The 16,788-nt window shown below is 36.0% G+C and overlaps 1 protein-coding gene across 1 annotated transcript; it reads right to left on the bottom strand.

Moving 5' to 3' along the window:
• Positions 1–12,363, bottom strand: LOC104886565 (F-box/LRR-repeat protein 15). Its single transcript, XM_010671019.4, has 17 exons — positions 11,519–12,363; positions 10,663–10,915; positions 9,730–9,862; positions 8,219–8,318; positions 7,943–8,140; positions 7,569–7,839; positions 7,369–7,467; positions 7,183–7,271; positions 7,003–7,102; positions 6,744–6,914; positions 4,612–4,764; positions 3,729–3,889; positions 3,455–3,653; positions 942–1,390; positions 793–856; positions 547–633; positions 1–449 (listed from the first exon to the last, which is right to left on the bottom strand). The coding sequence occupies exons 1-17, from the start codon at positions 11,998–12,000 to the stop codon at positions 375–377; spliced, it is 3,084 nt and encodes a 1,027-aa protein (XP_010669321.2). The 5' UTR covers positions 12,001–12,363; the 3' UTR covers positions 1–374.
• Positions 12,364–16,788: the final 4,425 nt, after the last annotated feature.

Below are 16,788 nucleotides of genomic sequence, written 5' to 3'. Positions count from 1 at the left end.
TTGACAGAAAAGCTTATTTCTATTTCTTATATTTCCAACAAACGTTACAAGAAGATTCTATAGAATAGCTATGCCTGAAATAAATAAGGCAAGTACAAACTGTTTCACAACAATAAGGCATTGGCCTCAACCGGGTGAGGCCAACACTAACAAGATTTACTCCCTCTTATGACGGATTTTATGTAAAATAACCTATCAATCAATAGACATACAAGAGACCTTATTGTGTGTTGTCCACCAGGGACAAGACAGAAAAATGGCTCATAGACAAACCAAATAACAACAATACAGAGGCCTTGACCATATTCTTTTTGCACACCACACGACAGGACCCTGACTGCAGGCAACTCATGATAATACATAATTCTCTACAGTTACTTACTACCAACGAAGACACGTTTCAAGCTAGGATATTTGTCCCGAAATTTGGTCGCAGCCTCCAAGGAGAACTGTTGTGATAAAAAGGGCAGAAAACAGCAATTCAGAAAAGGAAGAATCAAACAAACGATTATAGGTTAACAATCCAACGAAGGTCAAGAAGCTGACCTTGGGGCAAAAGCGAACATCAAGAGTTTCGAGCAAGCTAGATCTTGATATTGCAGACTCCACCGTCTCCTCGTTGACATTGCAGGACTATCAAAATAATCAAAGAAATTTCCAGCATAAAACAAATATTAACCCAAACATACCATGAAGCTTATAGTACTTCACAACATCCAAGAAAACGTTGGTTCACCAGACTGTACGTGTTATTAGCAATCAATAGTACTTTCTTTCAGCCAAAGCTCTTACCTGAAGAAATAAGCTGGTCAATTTTGGACAATCCAGCTTCAAAATTTCCAGTGAGCAACAATTACTGAAATACAATAACAGGCAAAAATATTAGAAGATGAAACACCAGCAGATAGATATAAATGACCAAAGATCCAAAAAGTTCATACCTCAAGTTAAGAAAGCACAAATTGGAACAAGCAACATCAACCTCCTTTAGATTCACTGAGAGAGAGAGGTTCAATGATGACAGATGGATACACTGGGCTAAAGATGGAATATAAACTCTTTTGATGTTTAAACAACCAACACAATTGAGATTCTCAAGTGAGCGAGGTGGAAACTCAATAGGCTCATTGATATGCTGACGAGAAGGAAGACTAGAAGCCTGATAGCTTGACAGCTTCGTAAATCCCCAATTTAAATCATGCATATTTTTACAGCCATTCAAACTGACATGGGTCAAATGTGTACAGTATCCTAGCAGCTCCTCTATGGCAGATTGACAGAGCGTCCCGTAAGACAAGTCCAGTTCACGTAATGCAGGCAGAGCACCCTCCTTGTAGAGAGCCTCAAGTGATGAATCATTCAAATACTTGCACGCTTGCAGCTTCAAAACCTAGATCAGACAAAAAAGAAAAATTCAATGCACAGAACTCAAAAGATTAGAAACTGCAAGCTGGGCACGAACCATTTGGTACCCATTAAAATGACAAATAGTTGATGCGGACAAAACATGCAAATGCACATAAACCTAACGTAATTGTCAGACTAAAGCAAATTTATAAAGCCAGTGCAACCCTACAACCCTGCGTTATACTGTTAGATTAAATAAGTTAATGCCGATTGAAAGGTGAGGAAAAGATAATGCTAGTGTTGGTGATTAAGCACATTGCTATACAGCCCTCTTAGCTTGTAACACATTCTGCAGAATGATTCAAAAGAGAGCAAGTTGATCCTATTATAGTCTTGTTGAGCTCGAGCAGAAGGCCACACCATATACATTAAACCAGTAATGCTAGTACTATTGTACTGTGTCCAGAACGGTTTACCCTAAACATGTGGAATATTCTCATCAAGCTGGAAACTTAGTCTTCAAGAGCACATGGATGACGGATCCCTTCAGAAGAAACATATAGTTACTTTCCATCAAAAATAGAACTTAATCTGTTTCCTTCTGACTATTATTTCAGATTTTCTCTGTTGTTGAACATTGCCGTAGTAAAACAAAGCCTTTAGCAAATTGATATAATATTATCTAGTCCCTCTTTTTCGGGACAACATAAAGCAAATGAGCTCTCATCTAACAAATGGCAGATATAGGTCAGCCTATGCAAGTTTTGATTACCAAAAGTAACTCCGAGAACCCCCCTCTCCAATCCCCCACCCACCCGGGAACAGCATATATATTAATTTTACTCTCACTTAGCACACAGCAGATACAGCAGATATTCGGTCAGCCTATGCAAGCTATTAAGCTAAAATAACTCCAAACGCCCACCTCCAAATAATGAAGTAGAAGGAATTCAGCACATACACCCTAGGTTTACTGTAAATTACTGAAAAGAGCTCCATCACTAACTAGTCTACCTTCTTTTTCTATGACTAGAGCAACCAAATCGCCTAGGCTGTCACACAAAAACATGAAATACACAGTACACACAAGTCTATAAAATAAAGGTGTCAACTCTAGAACTCTAGAGCCCAGCTAACATGTACATATTTGGTTTGAAGATCAGAACTGTTAAAAAAGAAACTATAAACTTAGACACATAATACTCATATATGTTTCATGGAATGAAACTATGTCAAAATCTAAAATGACTCACTGATAGTCAGAACTTACTAACAAAAGTTTTGATTTACAGAACAAAAATGCAAAAAAAAAAAAAAACAAAAGAAAAGAAAATGAATCACAGGAAGTCTGAAACATCCTACTAAACATTGTTCCTACGCACTTCTATGTGCATCTTCCTAAACATGATTATCTTTTGACGAAACAAAAGGGGTGAAAAACCTTGACAATTCAAGTGTTGGAGCTTCAAAAAAGCACCGCCAAAGGTGCTCACACAAATTCGTGCATCTGATGGGGTCTATCTGTCATTAAAAGAAAAGAAGGAAAGAGCCATTTCCCCATCTTCTCATATCAAAACTGGAAAAGCCAATTTAAGAAGAAGGCAAAGGAAGAACCAAAATGCCAAGATGGATAGCTCCTCAAATAGGAAACACACAACTACATGGGGTACTGGAGGGTGGAGGAGATAACATTCAACAAATTGAGAAACATATTTCTCAAACATAGGTCCATACAACCACAAGAAGAAAAACGATATAGCAGCAACAAAGAGAGCAAGAAAGAGCACCCCCCATCTTTTCCTAGAAAAACTGGAAAAGCCAATTAAAAAGAAAATGGCGAAGAGGAAACCGAAATGCCAAGATGGATAGGTCCTCAAAGAGGAAACCTGCAACTACATGAGGTACTGGGGGGTAGTGGAGATAACATTCAACAAATAGAGAAACATAATTCTCAAACACAATGGTCCATACAACAACAAGTAAAAAGATAAAGCAGGAACAAAGACGAGCTATACAAAAGAATCCATCCAACTGCAATAGCAACCAGCCAGGCAACAAAATGGAGTAAAAAACTAAATTTCTAATAATTTATGCATGAAAAGATTACCGTGAGTCGCAAACAAGAGCTGAACACTGGTTGCAAATCCGTCAAGAAAGTGTAAGACAAATCAAGATAAATGAGATTTTCAAGCCAGCGTAAAGAAGACAGCCCATCAGAACCAATAGAAGGGCAGGACATCAGTATCAGTTTATCTATAAGAGGACATGAAGCAGTCGTTGCAGACAAGCAATCATCCTTGAGCTGGCTGCAAATACAAATTCGATAAAAGTCAGATACAGTTTCCTGATAAGAGATCACAAACATAAGTCATTAATATAACCTGCAGAAGGATGCATCCAAGGATGTAAGAAGAGGGCAATTTATTGAAGCTTCAGATAATACACCACATCCTTTCAGCTCAAGACCAACCATGCGAGGTGCTTCAATATGGAGAGCACTCAGTTTTGGACAAATGCCAAGGTTTAGAGATCGCATGCCAACCTGCAGACATATTGGTTATTAACTGAATGTTTACTCCTGATTGCTTGTCGAGTTTGCAATCAAATCATGAGCCCCAAATCCGTAATAAAAACATGTAAGGAAGTTTGCAAGTTCGAGTAAACTGGCAAGCAGCAGGGGAAAAGTAGATGTATCATACTTCCTTATTTGCAACTGGTACAAACTCAAGGCGCATACTCTTTCGAAAAACAAGAAAATACATGTCAAATCAAGCCCAAAACCATAAGATTTTAAATTTTAAAGAAACGGAAAATTTACACCAAAACCAACCTAATTAAATAAATATAATAATCCACCCTTAAGTGATATTTCGTCTAGTCAAAGCCACCCCTTAACAATACAGGATTGCAAGCGCTAAGGATAGGCTTCAGCCAACATAAGAATTATAAGGGCTTTTTAGAAGTTTCTAAGTTTGGATTGTTATAAACATAGAGGCCCCGGGTGGCTTAGGACTTAAAATCCCCAAAAAAAGTACATAATAAACTAAAAAGGCTAGCGCAGTGAAATCTTTTAGCACCAGCACCTAAAAAGAGTCATATACCATTGTATGGCCATTAGAACTCAAAAGACACGCTCACACTTCCAACCATAGACACCTTAATAATCAGACATATTTTAACCACGTCTTCAAGACAATATTACAGAACCTATGATTCAGCCTGTGTTACTGCCGAATGGGACCTGTGCATTGGAGAGTAACTCACCGGGAGAAATGAAGCTCTTTCAAGATGATCACAACCATCTAACCGTACTTGCTCAAGATATGGACATTTGAGATCAAGAGTTGTGATGGCACGGCAACCAGCCAGTGAAAGGCTCACAAGCGATGTACTACGTAGTCCAACTGCAGTTAGACTCTGAAAAAAAAAGGCAGTCATTCAGTAAGAGACAAGATCATCCATATTGAGAAAATTTGGTAGCCATAAGTATATTGCCCGACTCACAAATAACAGCCCGGGAACTGTAGAAGTAGAAGAAACAAGGGTGAAATTTCTCAGATAATGAGCAGTCATATTAAAGGCAGTGTACAAACTTTTTAGATCAGAAGACATTATTCCACTTGTGCAGTAAATTTGTCACGAACTCTTATCTTATCTACAGAGTACAGTACATATAACACAACTTAAAGAAATTGCAGCAAATAAACATAAACATTAACAAAACCGCGTGATTGATCCATCTGCGCTATTCCCTAATTGAAGAAAGTTGGAAAGCCTTCAAAACTCTCCAATCCTCGATCAAACTTGCATTCTCTAGGCGCTCTGAGAGGCGATCCCCGAAAGCGAAGAAATGAAACCAAAGTGCATTGGAATCATCGATCATTTAGAATGTGTGCCGCAAGTGACCCGTCTGCGCAAAGGCAGTTAAGCGGATTGGCTTGTATTGCCTCTTCCGGGAACTCCTAGCCCCTAGGGCTCTTTCAATTCGGAATTCATTGATAATTCCTTTGCCAGGTTCTAGGGGGGATACTCTTACTTTTTGTTGATCGAGCCGCTCCCGTTCATTCCAATCGTCCAGCCTTCTTCATGTTGAGAGTTTCAGCAAAGAGCTTGAGGGTGTGCCAGGTCGTATAGCAATTCTGGAGGACGAGTTTGATCCACTAAAAAAGGGACTTAGATGAAAAATTCCCCAAGTTATTCCAGTCATAGTTTCATATTCATTAAAAGCCGGGGTTGAAACATGTTTTGAAACTAAGACAAGAATTATATTATGGCAATATAGGCATATATCCAATCCATCAACCGAGAAAGACTTGTGTTCGTTACACTAACAGGGGCGCGCTTCTTTATTTAAAACAAAAATACATTATGTAATGAACCCAGAAAGTGGGCTGGTCTGTTCATAATTTGTGTTCGTAAATGTATTGATCATTGCAATACAAATAAGACCTCCACTATACTTTATGATTAAATCTCAAAGGCATTCTTTTCATAGATTTTAAAATTTCCGACAGAAAGAATCTCCATGCATGCCTTCTTTTTCTTCTCCTCTCAGCCGTACATTTTTTTTGCTCGCTATCTGGCTGAAAAGGGTGGTCCAGAAGCTTCCTCTCTCCCAGCAAGCAAGACGAGATCACCACTTCTCTCAGTAATGGACTTTCTTGAACAATTTCACAAAGAAATCATAGCAAATAAACATAAACATTTCACAGAACATTGGATTCATAATATGACGTAAAGCCAAACAACAGCTTTATCCATCATAACTTCAAACTCGCATTGAACTAAGATAAAGAGACCAACTCCTCAAGTACATTCATTGCTTCATTCTCAATGCTAAAAAACAGTACACAAAATTATTTGCTTCAAGCAGCCAACATTTAGGATCTCCACCAGATGGTGATCAGCACCAACCATACATTTAAGCAGTAAAACAGAACTAGACATAATACGATCCGGACAGCTGTATCAATCCATCTCTTCTAAGTTCTATATACTACTCCCTTTGTCCCACAATATAGTGCTTCATTTCCATTTTGGGTGTCCCAAAATATAGTGCTTAGTTCTACATTTACTTCCACATGTTCCCATGATTTGCCTAGAAAAATGTGTCACCACCAATTATTTGCTTCTTGAAATTAGTTTTTGGCTTTGTTTATTCAACCCATGGGAAAAATTTAATGCTCTTTCACTAATTATTCTCCATTCTCTCTCTTAAAATCACATTTTTTTTCATACAACATTTATTTGAGCAAATAGAAAGTCTTTACTTCTCTCTTAGATTCTATTTACTTTAATTCCTGTGAAAAAATGGATCAAGCACTATATTTTGGGACAGAGTGAGTACCAAAGACAAACAACATAAATTCATGGCATAAAGAAACTAAAACACAGACCTCGCAGTTATCGAGGACCAATGATTTCAGCATTGGGCATCCACCTCCATCACTGAAGACATCGCATACTGAATTTGTCAAAGCCTCGCAATCAGAAAGATCCACTTCTTCTAGATATTGACAATGCAATGATAGTGAGTTCAAGCTTTCTTGTTTATGCAATGCTAGTTTCTGCATGAACAGTATAAAACTATTTAGTGTGCCTTCAAATCATAGAAACAAATAAAAAAGGTAACTAGAATAATTTAGAATGACATACTTTGAGTGCATTTGAAGTAATACTAATACGGTGAAGTGCAGGACAATTAGATACGTTCAGAGATGACAGCATAAGGCATCGTAGATTCAAGTCTACAAATCTGCAAATTTGGAAGCAAAGATAGTTAATCTATGTGGACTGAAAAGCTTGATAGAACCACATTTATTAACGAAGGCATACTTGCGACAATGCACCAAACTTAGATTGCTCAGGTGAGGAAGCTCTAAAGAAACAGAGGTCAATAAGTTGCAGAAGTCAAGGCCCAACACCTGCAGCACATGCCAAAATTTAGGTTAATAGAGCTAAAAGTGATTTCTACTGAACCTGACTAAATAATAATAATAGGAATCAGCAAGGACTTCCCACCTCCAACATATTACTGAAAGCTATTGCAGCCATTGAAGCAGAAGTTATGCCCTCGCAGCTCTCAAGCTTCAGAACAGTTAGCAACGGCATTTTCACAGACTAGGAAGCAGAAGAGAAAATCGCCATTCCATATATCATCAGATAAAGAACATGTAAATCAGGAAAAGAAGGTAATTTAAAGCATACTACAAAAACCTAACCTCAAGGGAAATGTTGGGGCAATATGAAGCATTGAGTTCACGCAGATTTGCACAAGCTTGAGCTATTTCACGAAGCGTTTCATCACTAACACAAGAGCAGCATGACATGTCCAGATTTTCTAAAAGGGGGCATGATGTGACAGCAGAACGAATCGCTGCATCAGGGAGCTTGTGGCAAGAGCCAATATCCAGATTATGCAAAAGAGGGCAATTAAGCACCACATGTGCCATATTACTACGCTTCAAAGATAGTGTACCAAGCTGGGGGCACCTGCACATTGTTCAATGTCATTAACCAAGTAAAAGTAAATTATTAAATATCAATGTAAAGGGAAAAGTAAAACAAGTAAAAGAAGTGGAATGAAACTATCGACCTTACAGACACACGAAGCACACGACACTTCGTAACTTGAAGATGCTGCAACCTGTCATGATTAATAGAAATCTCTTGCACGCCATTTCCGAGGGCAGCATCACAAACAACCAACTTCGTCAAATAGGGACACCCAGAAAGAGCATGAAAAAATGCTTCACCAAGTTGTCCTCTGCCCAAGGTCAAAGCCTCAAGATTTCTGGAAAATAGAACACATCAGCTGCATGAAAAATTGGAACCAAACACAAACTTTAAATGCAAGTGTCGAAAGATGTACCTCAACAAAGAAACTGCTCTCATGACAAGCATGTGCATCTCAGGGTTACCACAAAGATTCACTTCAGTAGCCCTTGGATACCGATGACAGATATCTTCCACTGCAGATAGATAAACCAACCACAATGTAATTGTATTCAGGACGAGCATAAGCATAACACAAAAGCATGCAAGAACTAGAAAATACTTTGTAAACAAGAAGGCAGACTTAACCACTGCTGCGTTCTAAAACTTTTCCAGCTGTCCAACATCTGCATCATCCACATTGCACCCAGTCGATTACGGAACCCAGATATATATTTACTCATCAAGTTTAAAATACCCACAAGGCAACTATAAGTCATAACGCTACTCCCCAAGATGAGCTATTTCAGACAAGGGAGAGATTTTATGCCGATTACTGAGATGACTCTAGCCTCAGAAAAATGGCGATCTGAAGCTGCAAACTCCAGAGCATTGTTACAACCTTATTCTCCAACAGTCAATTGGGCCAAAATAATAGCTATAGCACTACTGCCACCATATCTAGACATCAAGTCAAAATTCCGGAGTTGGAATTTTTGACCCATAAACCAAATCCACAAGAAGTCATAATGGAAGGTTCAGAACCAATCTTTGAAATAGCAAATAAGATTATGGCATCTCACTCTAAGGACAAGAGTATAACTCCACATCCCAAATTATTCATTTCCCAGAAACAAGAAAAAGGGGAGAAGATTCTTAGAAGAAAAGAAATTAACATGACAGGAATACTAGTTGGAGGGAGTGAAAATTTTTTTAAAAAAAAGAGATGGACCGAGTAGAGGCAAGACTGCGACTGCGCTGGAGATAATAGCCACAATCCAGCTATTCTCAAGCTTTTGATGATGCCGAAACTACATCTTTAGACATCCTTTCCATTATCCAATCATAATATAGATCCCTTAATTTTAGCACGTAGCAGTCTCTTATGCAATTTAAAAAACCAGTGCTTTAATACGTTCTAGAAGCCAGGACCATAACAGTAAGCGTCTTCGTATTACTTAAAACCTCCCTTTATACACCCATAGCCACCATGTATTACAGCTTTTACAAAGCTTTCTATGTACAAGAATACATGTTCCAAGAAGCACAAATCATTATACCTATATTCAAAAACTTTAGTTTACTCGTAGAAAGGCAGAGCAAAAACACACAACACAGACATTAGACAATAATGTTTATGAAGTTCCCTATTTTACAAGCACTGCAAGAATAAAAGTCAAAACAGACTTGTTTTAGAATCTCTCTTGTAAAAGAGTCTCACAATTCAGTTAAAGAGTACAGCCATTACTAGTCTATTACATTGTCACTTGTCAATTCTTGCTAGAATATTTTTGCTCGAAATAACTATATCACCCAAAAAATTCAGTACCAGATATAGAGGATAATCAATATCGATTCTTGAACATCGAAAGTGCCAAATTTGTAATCAAATGAACATATAAATAACTTGAAAACATATAATCGATTTCTGTAGAAAGAAGAACTCACGTTGTACCACAGATATGTTTCGATTTTCGAAATCCAGAGATCGCCAGAAATCTTCATGAGCGCTGGCAGCTCGCCACTGCTTGCACACCATTGCAGCTATGCAAAGGTGTGCATGGCCAAGGAAAGAGAATACCTGACAGCATATAGAGAAGCGAGAAATTTTCAGCCGTGCACTCAAAGGCAAGAAAAATAACACATATCAGTAATTCACACCATTGTTAATTTCAACAAGCTCCCACCTGCTCTGGACTATGAGCCAGGGTTGAAGGTACAAAGCTTCATCAGGTGAGTGTAGAGAAGCTGCCTCCAATAGACCCTCGACTATTAAGACATAGACTAGACTGCTACGGTAAGATCTTCTAAATTTATTAAGATTTGGTATTGATTTGTTTGGTCTGAATCTCTCTGGTCTAGAGTGGTGATATCAACTGTTTTAACCAAAATTTGACTGTGTTTTGACGCAAATTTATAAGAAATTACATTTAATGTGGAATTTTGTTATAATCGTCTAGTCTGTACTTTCCAAATATCAAATTTTCAAAAAAAATTCTAATGAGGAATTAAATTATTTGGTATTAAGTAAACTGAGATAAGGTCTCATCTGACCTTTTCTGATTTAGTCTGGTTTGATCTGATTTTGACAAAAATAAGTGATAAATTAATGAAACAAGATGAAGAGAATATAGCCTAAGACATCAACATGAGACATAAGACAGGCTTAAAGGTACAAAATCTCACCCTGAGTGCAAAGAGGTTTGATTCCAATAGACCCTCAACTACAGAAATAAGCTAGCGATTAGCCTTCTACATCATTTAAGATGAGCAAAGGAAATCTGAACACGACACATGATCTAGACCGTTACAGATTTAGTATATAGATACTTGATGATACTATATAAAGGACATCACTGAAAAGTAATAGCAATATTTTACCATATGTAACAGATCATCTGAAAGATCCAACGGAATTGCCATGCCATCCATGTCTGAAGTATCAGTAATTCCCTCAATGATATCTTCACTTATATCATAGCTTACAGTATTTACAAAATCATCCACTGGAGAAGTTAGGTCCAGAATCTTATTTTTTGAAACAATAGAACATTTTGGAGAGATACTGCAGCTCCTTATTGCATCCGAACTGTTATTATAAGTACAGGAAAGGGGATCTGTTGAATGGCTTTCTCTGGACAAACAATACCCAACAAATACATCAGAATTCAGAGTTTAGATAGCCACTCAGTAGTGAATCTTAATTCTTTAACTGCAACATGAGAGAAACTAACATCTTGTTTGGCGAGTAAAAATGTGATGACGGAAGTAGATATGATTGTCAATTGGCTAATTAGCCAAAATCCAGTGTTAATACAAGTGATTAAAAAAGGATACAGGGGCGAGAGATGGAGACAAAGGTTTTAAACTCCCAAAATAACTTATCTTGTATTGCAAATTCATATTGAAGACCCAATAGTATTGACACCCAATAGTATTGCAAATTATTATATTACATTCACCATATACAATCATTAGTTGCTATAACCCAATAGTAATTGCCCTAAACGAACCATAAAAAGGGAGACGACAATACGTGTTACACTGATAATATCGGAAATGTAAATATGCGAAAACTGAAATTTTCATACAAAAATGATTTCCAACAAATGTAATAGCAATTAGTAAAACATTAACGCCAATAAGAGATTGCACATTTCATTAATTATGCACATTTTCACAAAATTTGATCAAAGAATAGAAACCTAAACAATAGAAGGTGGTAAAGGGGGCTTACTGAAAAATCGACTCGAGTTTGGCACGCTTATGCTGCAAATCAGAGATAAAATTATCTTTCAGTAAAGAAAATGAAGACTCCCCAGCATCAATCACATTGCGGGTTAGGCTAGAGTAATCAAGAAATGGCAAAGGATGGCTACTACTTCCGCCAATCGAAAGCTTCAACGATTCAATAAGACTCTTCTCCCTCTCAACGAGGAAACCCCCAAGATCTCTCTTCGAACCACCTTTCAATCCCTCAACACTCCTCTTACTACTACCACTATTACCACTACTACTCCCAGGTAATCCTAAACAAAACCCTAATTCCAAACCCTCAGACGACGACAATTCTTCTTCTTGTTGTTCTTCTTCTTTTTGTTCTTCTTCTTCTTCTTTAACCTCTTCCTTCAAATTCTGAGTTTCACTATCTTTTTCACTTCTCATGGTATCTTCTCTATCGTCGCCGACGAAGCATGGCAGACAACACCAAATCCTCATACAAACCCTAACGACGAAACTAGAACCCCCCGAAAAAACCCTAGAATTGTCGATTTTCCGCCACTTGAATTGGAAATTGAAGTGGAAACCCTAGAAATCGGGGATCGAGTTGAATTGAGAGCTTTTAAGAACGAATTTGAGGTAAAGAATTTCAAAGATTACATGGAAAAAGTAAGAAAGATGATCGATCTTTTGTGATGGGAAAAAGCAGAGAAATGAGAGAGAAAAAAAAGAAGGGAAAAAAAAAGAGGAGAGAGAAAATGAAAGGAGTAGATGAGATGGGGGTTAATGGGAAGTGAGAGAGAGGAGACAGACAGAGTCATAGACTATAGAGGTTTGGTTTATGTTCACAGAGAAAAGATCGGCAGTTTGTGTTCCTAACAGGACCATTTTTAAGTCTTCACTTGCTTACTTTACGCATTTTTTTACTTTCCATTTCAAATTAGACATTACACATTTACATTTAATTTCACTTTTATCATGTAGGGTTTTCCTAAATTCGTCTTAATATATATTTATTTAATATATACTTCCTCCGTTTCTAAATAAGTGCAACATTTGCATAGTGTTTACTATTCACAGTTCAAACTTTAATTAGCTTTGGTGGTTTACATTTTAAGAAAAACATACTCATGTGGGATCTTGTTAGATTCGTCTGAATGTGAATTTTTTTAATATCAACTTTTTATAATTTTTACTTATTGATAATTGAAGATATTAATGGTTAAAATTATGCATTGGCAAACGTGAAAACAAGAAATGTTGCACTTATTTAGAAACGGATGAAGTATATATTATAATTCTTACCGATAATATATACTTTTTATAATTTTTTCTAAATACAAAATTAGAGATATATGTTGTCAAAATTTTACATTGGTATACGTGAAAAGTGAAGTGTCATACCTAATTTGAAACGGACGAAGTACTACATTTTCAACTTCACGTGGCCTTTTATTATTACTTTTTTCGTCCTTTTTGAATTGTAATATTTTAAGTCATTCGTTATTCAGAGTTTATTTTTTGACCTTCTATGATAATTTATACATGATTAAAAATATAGATATATGAAATCTTAATTTATTCGTCTCAATGTGTATTTTTTAAATATGTCATTTGTATAATTTATTTTTTCATGGAATGGGAATAGTTGTACATTAATTCATAATACAATAATAATCTCCTAATTTCTTTCTTAATTAGTACTTATACAATCCTAACAAACAAATATTCTGATTTCTTTCCATACATGAATATTTGTTTTTAGTAAAAAAAATATTTTATCATTTTGTAATATTAACGTTATGAGTTCAGCACAAATAAGTTTCAATTGGTCTTGTAAGAGACCGCCTACTTTTAGTTTAAAATTAGGCATGGTCCAAACGCAATATAAAGAAGAGAACATGCCGCCTTTTTTTTAATATAGTGAATAGTTTAATCTATTTAGGGACCAGTTTAGTCTATTTTGTAACCAGTTTAATCTATTCAGAAGTGACATTATCTTACCCTTTCAGTGACCAGTTGTATCCATTCAGTGACTTGTTTAATCCGTTCGGTAAGACTACCGAGTTATTTTTTGAAATTGGTTGTTGGAGTTTGAGAATCAAAAAAATAAAGGAAGGAGATAATAAGGGATAAGTAGGATATTGTTGGGGTTAGTGTGAAATGAAATGGGCTTGTTAGAAAAATTCAATACTGAGTTCGTCTAATTTTATGTTAAAATTAGACCTATTCTAATAATTTGTGAATAAGTTTAGTTCAGCATATGTAAGTTAAGTTCATTAAAAAAGATCTCGTAAAAATAAGTTAAGCAATAATAAGTTAGGATCAACAAACAAAAGTTATGTTAAGCAAAAATAAGTTAAATTCAGTAAATTAAGCTCAACAAAAATTTAGTTTAAGTTTCAGCAAAGATAAGTTACGTTCAGCAAAAATAAGTTCAATTCAGTAAACTTCAACAAAACCTAGTCTAACGTCGGATGGTAACTTAAAGTCCAAGATGTGATTTTAAATGGCTCAAGTTGGAATATCCAATATTTGAACTTATTTCTTCCTAATGCTATTATGAGTAGTATTGAAGTAATCTACATTCCCATATTTCCGACTCCAGATAAGATGGTTTCGGGTCTTACGTCGGATGGTGATCTTTCAGTCAAATCGGGAGCCCATTTGTTGCAAGGTACTCCCATGACAAACAAAGTGGATTTTAAATGGGTTTGGAACATTAATGCTCCTCTAAAAGCTAGCTCCTTCCTCTAGAAAGTGTTTAATAATGATCTTTCCACTCAGGAACAACTTGAACAAAATCATGTCTTTACCCCCATCAATGTGTGTTGTGTGAAAGTAATAGAGAAACTTATGTCTCATCTCTTTAATCATTGTAATTATACGAGAGATATCTATAATATTTTGCAGTCAATGGATGTCTGGCATACGTTTCCTAGTTCCTCCTTTGATCTTTCTTTTAGAGATTTTATTATTATGGTCAAAGCTTCGTTAGGCTTGGAGAGCATTGCTAATTTAGCTATCTTTTGGTGGTTTTTCTGGTTTGCTAAGAATCAGATAGTGTTTAGAGACACTACATTATCGATTTTTGCCACGACTAGTCGTGTTACTAATTTTATTAGAGATTGGAATGGAGCGCATGATAATGATAGGAAACTTCTTCTTCCTTACTATTGACTATTAAGCCTTCTCCCCTTCATTCTTCTCCTAAGAGTTTTTCTTGGACTCCTCCCCCGGGTTGTGATTGTTAATTTTGATGGTTCCAAGATAAATGATAGTAGTATGGTAATTGGTTTTGTTATTCAGATCACTTGGGAGATGTTGTGTGTACATATGTGCATTCTCTCAATGATGAGTTGTCTATCCTCCAGGTTGAGGCTTGAGCGCCCAGGGAAGCGGTTCATTGTGCCAAAAGTCTTTATTTGAATAAAATTATTGTTGAAGGAGATAATAACCAAGTTATTGATGCCCTATCCAATGTTAATAAGGTGCCTAGGTGTATTGATTCAATTGTTCCTGATTTAGGTAAAGAGGTTGTTGACTTCTCGAAGATCTACTTTCATCATATTAGAAGGGAGGGCAATAGAGCAGCTGATTTTATGGCTTCTTAGGGTCACCATTACATCCCCCAGGCCACCATTTTCTTTCCTCCTTATGATGTTAATTTTTCCTGTTGGTCCCGAAAAGATATTGTAGGTCGGCCTCCACGTTAGGGGATTGGCCTAGTTTTTCTTTCTTGGTGGAAAAAAAACATAGTCTAAGTTTCAACAAAAATAAGTTAAGTACAAATAAATTAAGAGAAAATAAGTAAAGTTCAACAAAAAAAAGTTTAGTAAAAATAAGTTCAATAAGAAAAAGTAAGTAAAGTTGAATAAAAAAAATCAGTAAAAATAAGTTCCACAAAAATAAGTTAAGTAAAAATAAAGTGAAAAAACAACATATAAGTTAACAACTCAAAATTAATGAAACTTAAATATAGTAATACATTTCCATTGAACATTAGATACAACCTTTTAAAAGGTTAAAGCTAATTAGAAGGAAAGTTGATGGTTAGACAATGAATTAGAGAGTAAGTCATGAGGACGAATTAAGGCTTTTTACAAAACCTTATCTATTTTGTGAGTAACAAAAGAAATTCCAATGGTCAATTTCTTGCCTTCATATTTAGGAGTTTCAATAGACATTCGAGGTCCAAAGACAAAACATTTCAACTACCTTTTAGATAATATAAGTAGTCGTGTTATTTCTTGGTCTCACTTACACCTTTCACAACCTATGAAGGATCTAGGAATATAGGTATACATATGGTTAAGCAAAACATTTTACACCTTCCAAAAGGTTTAGGAGGCTTAGGTATTCGATCTTCTAAATTCCTAAACTCAACTTTTCTAATGAAAAGAGCATGGACTAACTACACAAACCTTTCTTCTTTAGTGGCTAAAATCTACTCTTCTATCAAGCAATCTTCTTTAAGCACTGGAAATATTACTCCTTGCCAAGGCAAATCATACTCGTGGGGCTTCCGCATTATTAACAATGCTGAAACTTTTCTCTTTCATAATTCCTCTTAGAAAGTTGGAAATGGTCAAAGTATTGAAATCTTTAATAGCCCTTGGGTAAACTCTTGCATTCCTTTAGCAGACTCTCATCTACCACTCAGAGTTATCCAAAGAAGTTTTATTCATCACTTTATACATCCTATTCCTAATCCAAAATGGAATGTTCTTTTAATCAAAGTTTCATTATATTTCAAAGATGCACAGTCTATTCTTCGCCTAGAAATTCCTCTTTCTCAGGAAAAAAAACTTTATGACTTTGAACCACCACAAATCTGGAAATTATACAATAAAAATAGGTCATGCATCCTTCAACTTCATATTCTTCAATCCTCTCCTCAAAATATGATCTCCTATAAAAAGCTTTGGCACCTTCCCATTCCAACCAAAGTGGAAACTTTTCCTTTGGAAAATTAGCAAAAACTTTTCCTTTCCTCTCAAAATTAATTTAGCAATCAGAGACATAATGCCAAACTATCCAAAATATTTGGACAGTTGGAAATCTTCAGCTCCAATCAACTTCTAGAGAATCTTTAGATTGTTATCAATGGAATCTTACAAATATCCTTCTCTTTCATAGTAAGGATGACCCTTCAAGTAGAGATTTGATTATTTTCATCGCAACACTTTGGGGTATTTGGTTATCCCGAAATGATTATGTGTTTTCGCAACACTAGTAATTCAAAATCCCAAGTTCTGGTTACATTGATGTTGCTCTTACTCAACA

This window comes from Beta vulgaris, chromosome 2, assembly GCF_026745355.1.
Source record: "Beta vulgaris subsp. vulgaris cultivar EL10 chromosome 2, EL10.2, whole genome shotgun sequence".
NCBI classification, from domain to species: domain Eukaryota; kingdom Viridiplantae; phylum Streptophyta; class Magnoliopsida; order Caryophyllales; family Amaranthaceae; genus Beta; species Beta vulgaris.
This window is presented reverse-complemented; position numbering and strand designations above follow the sequence as displayed.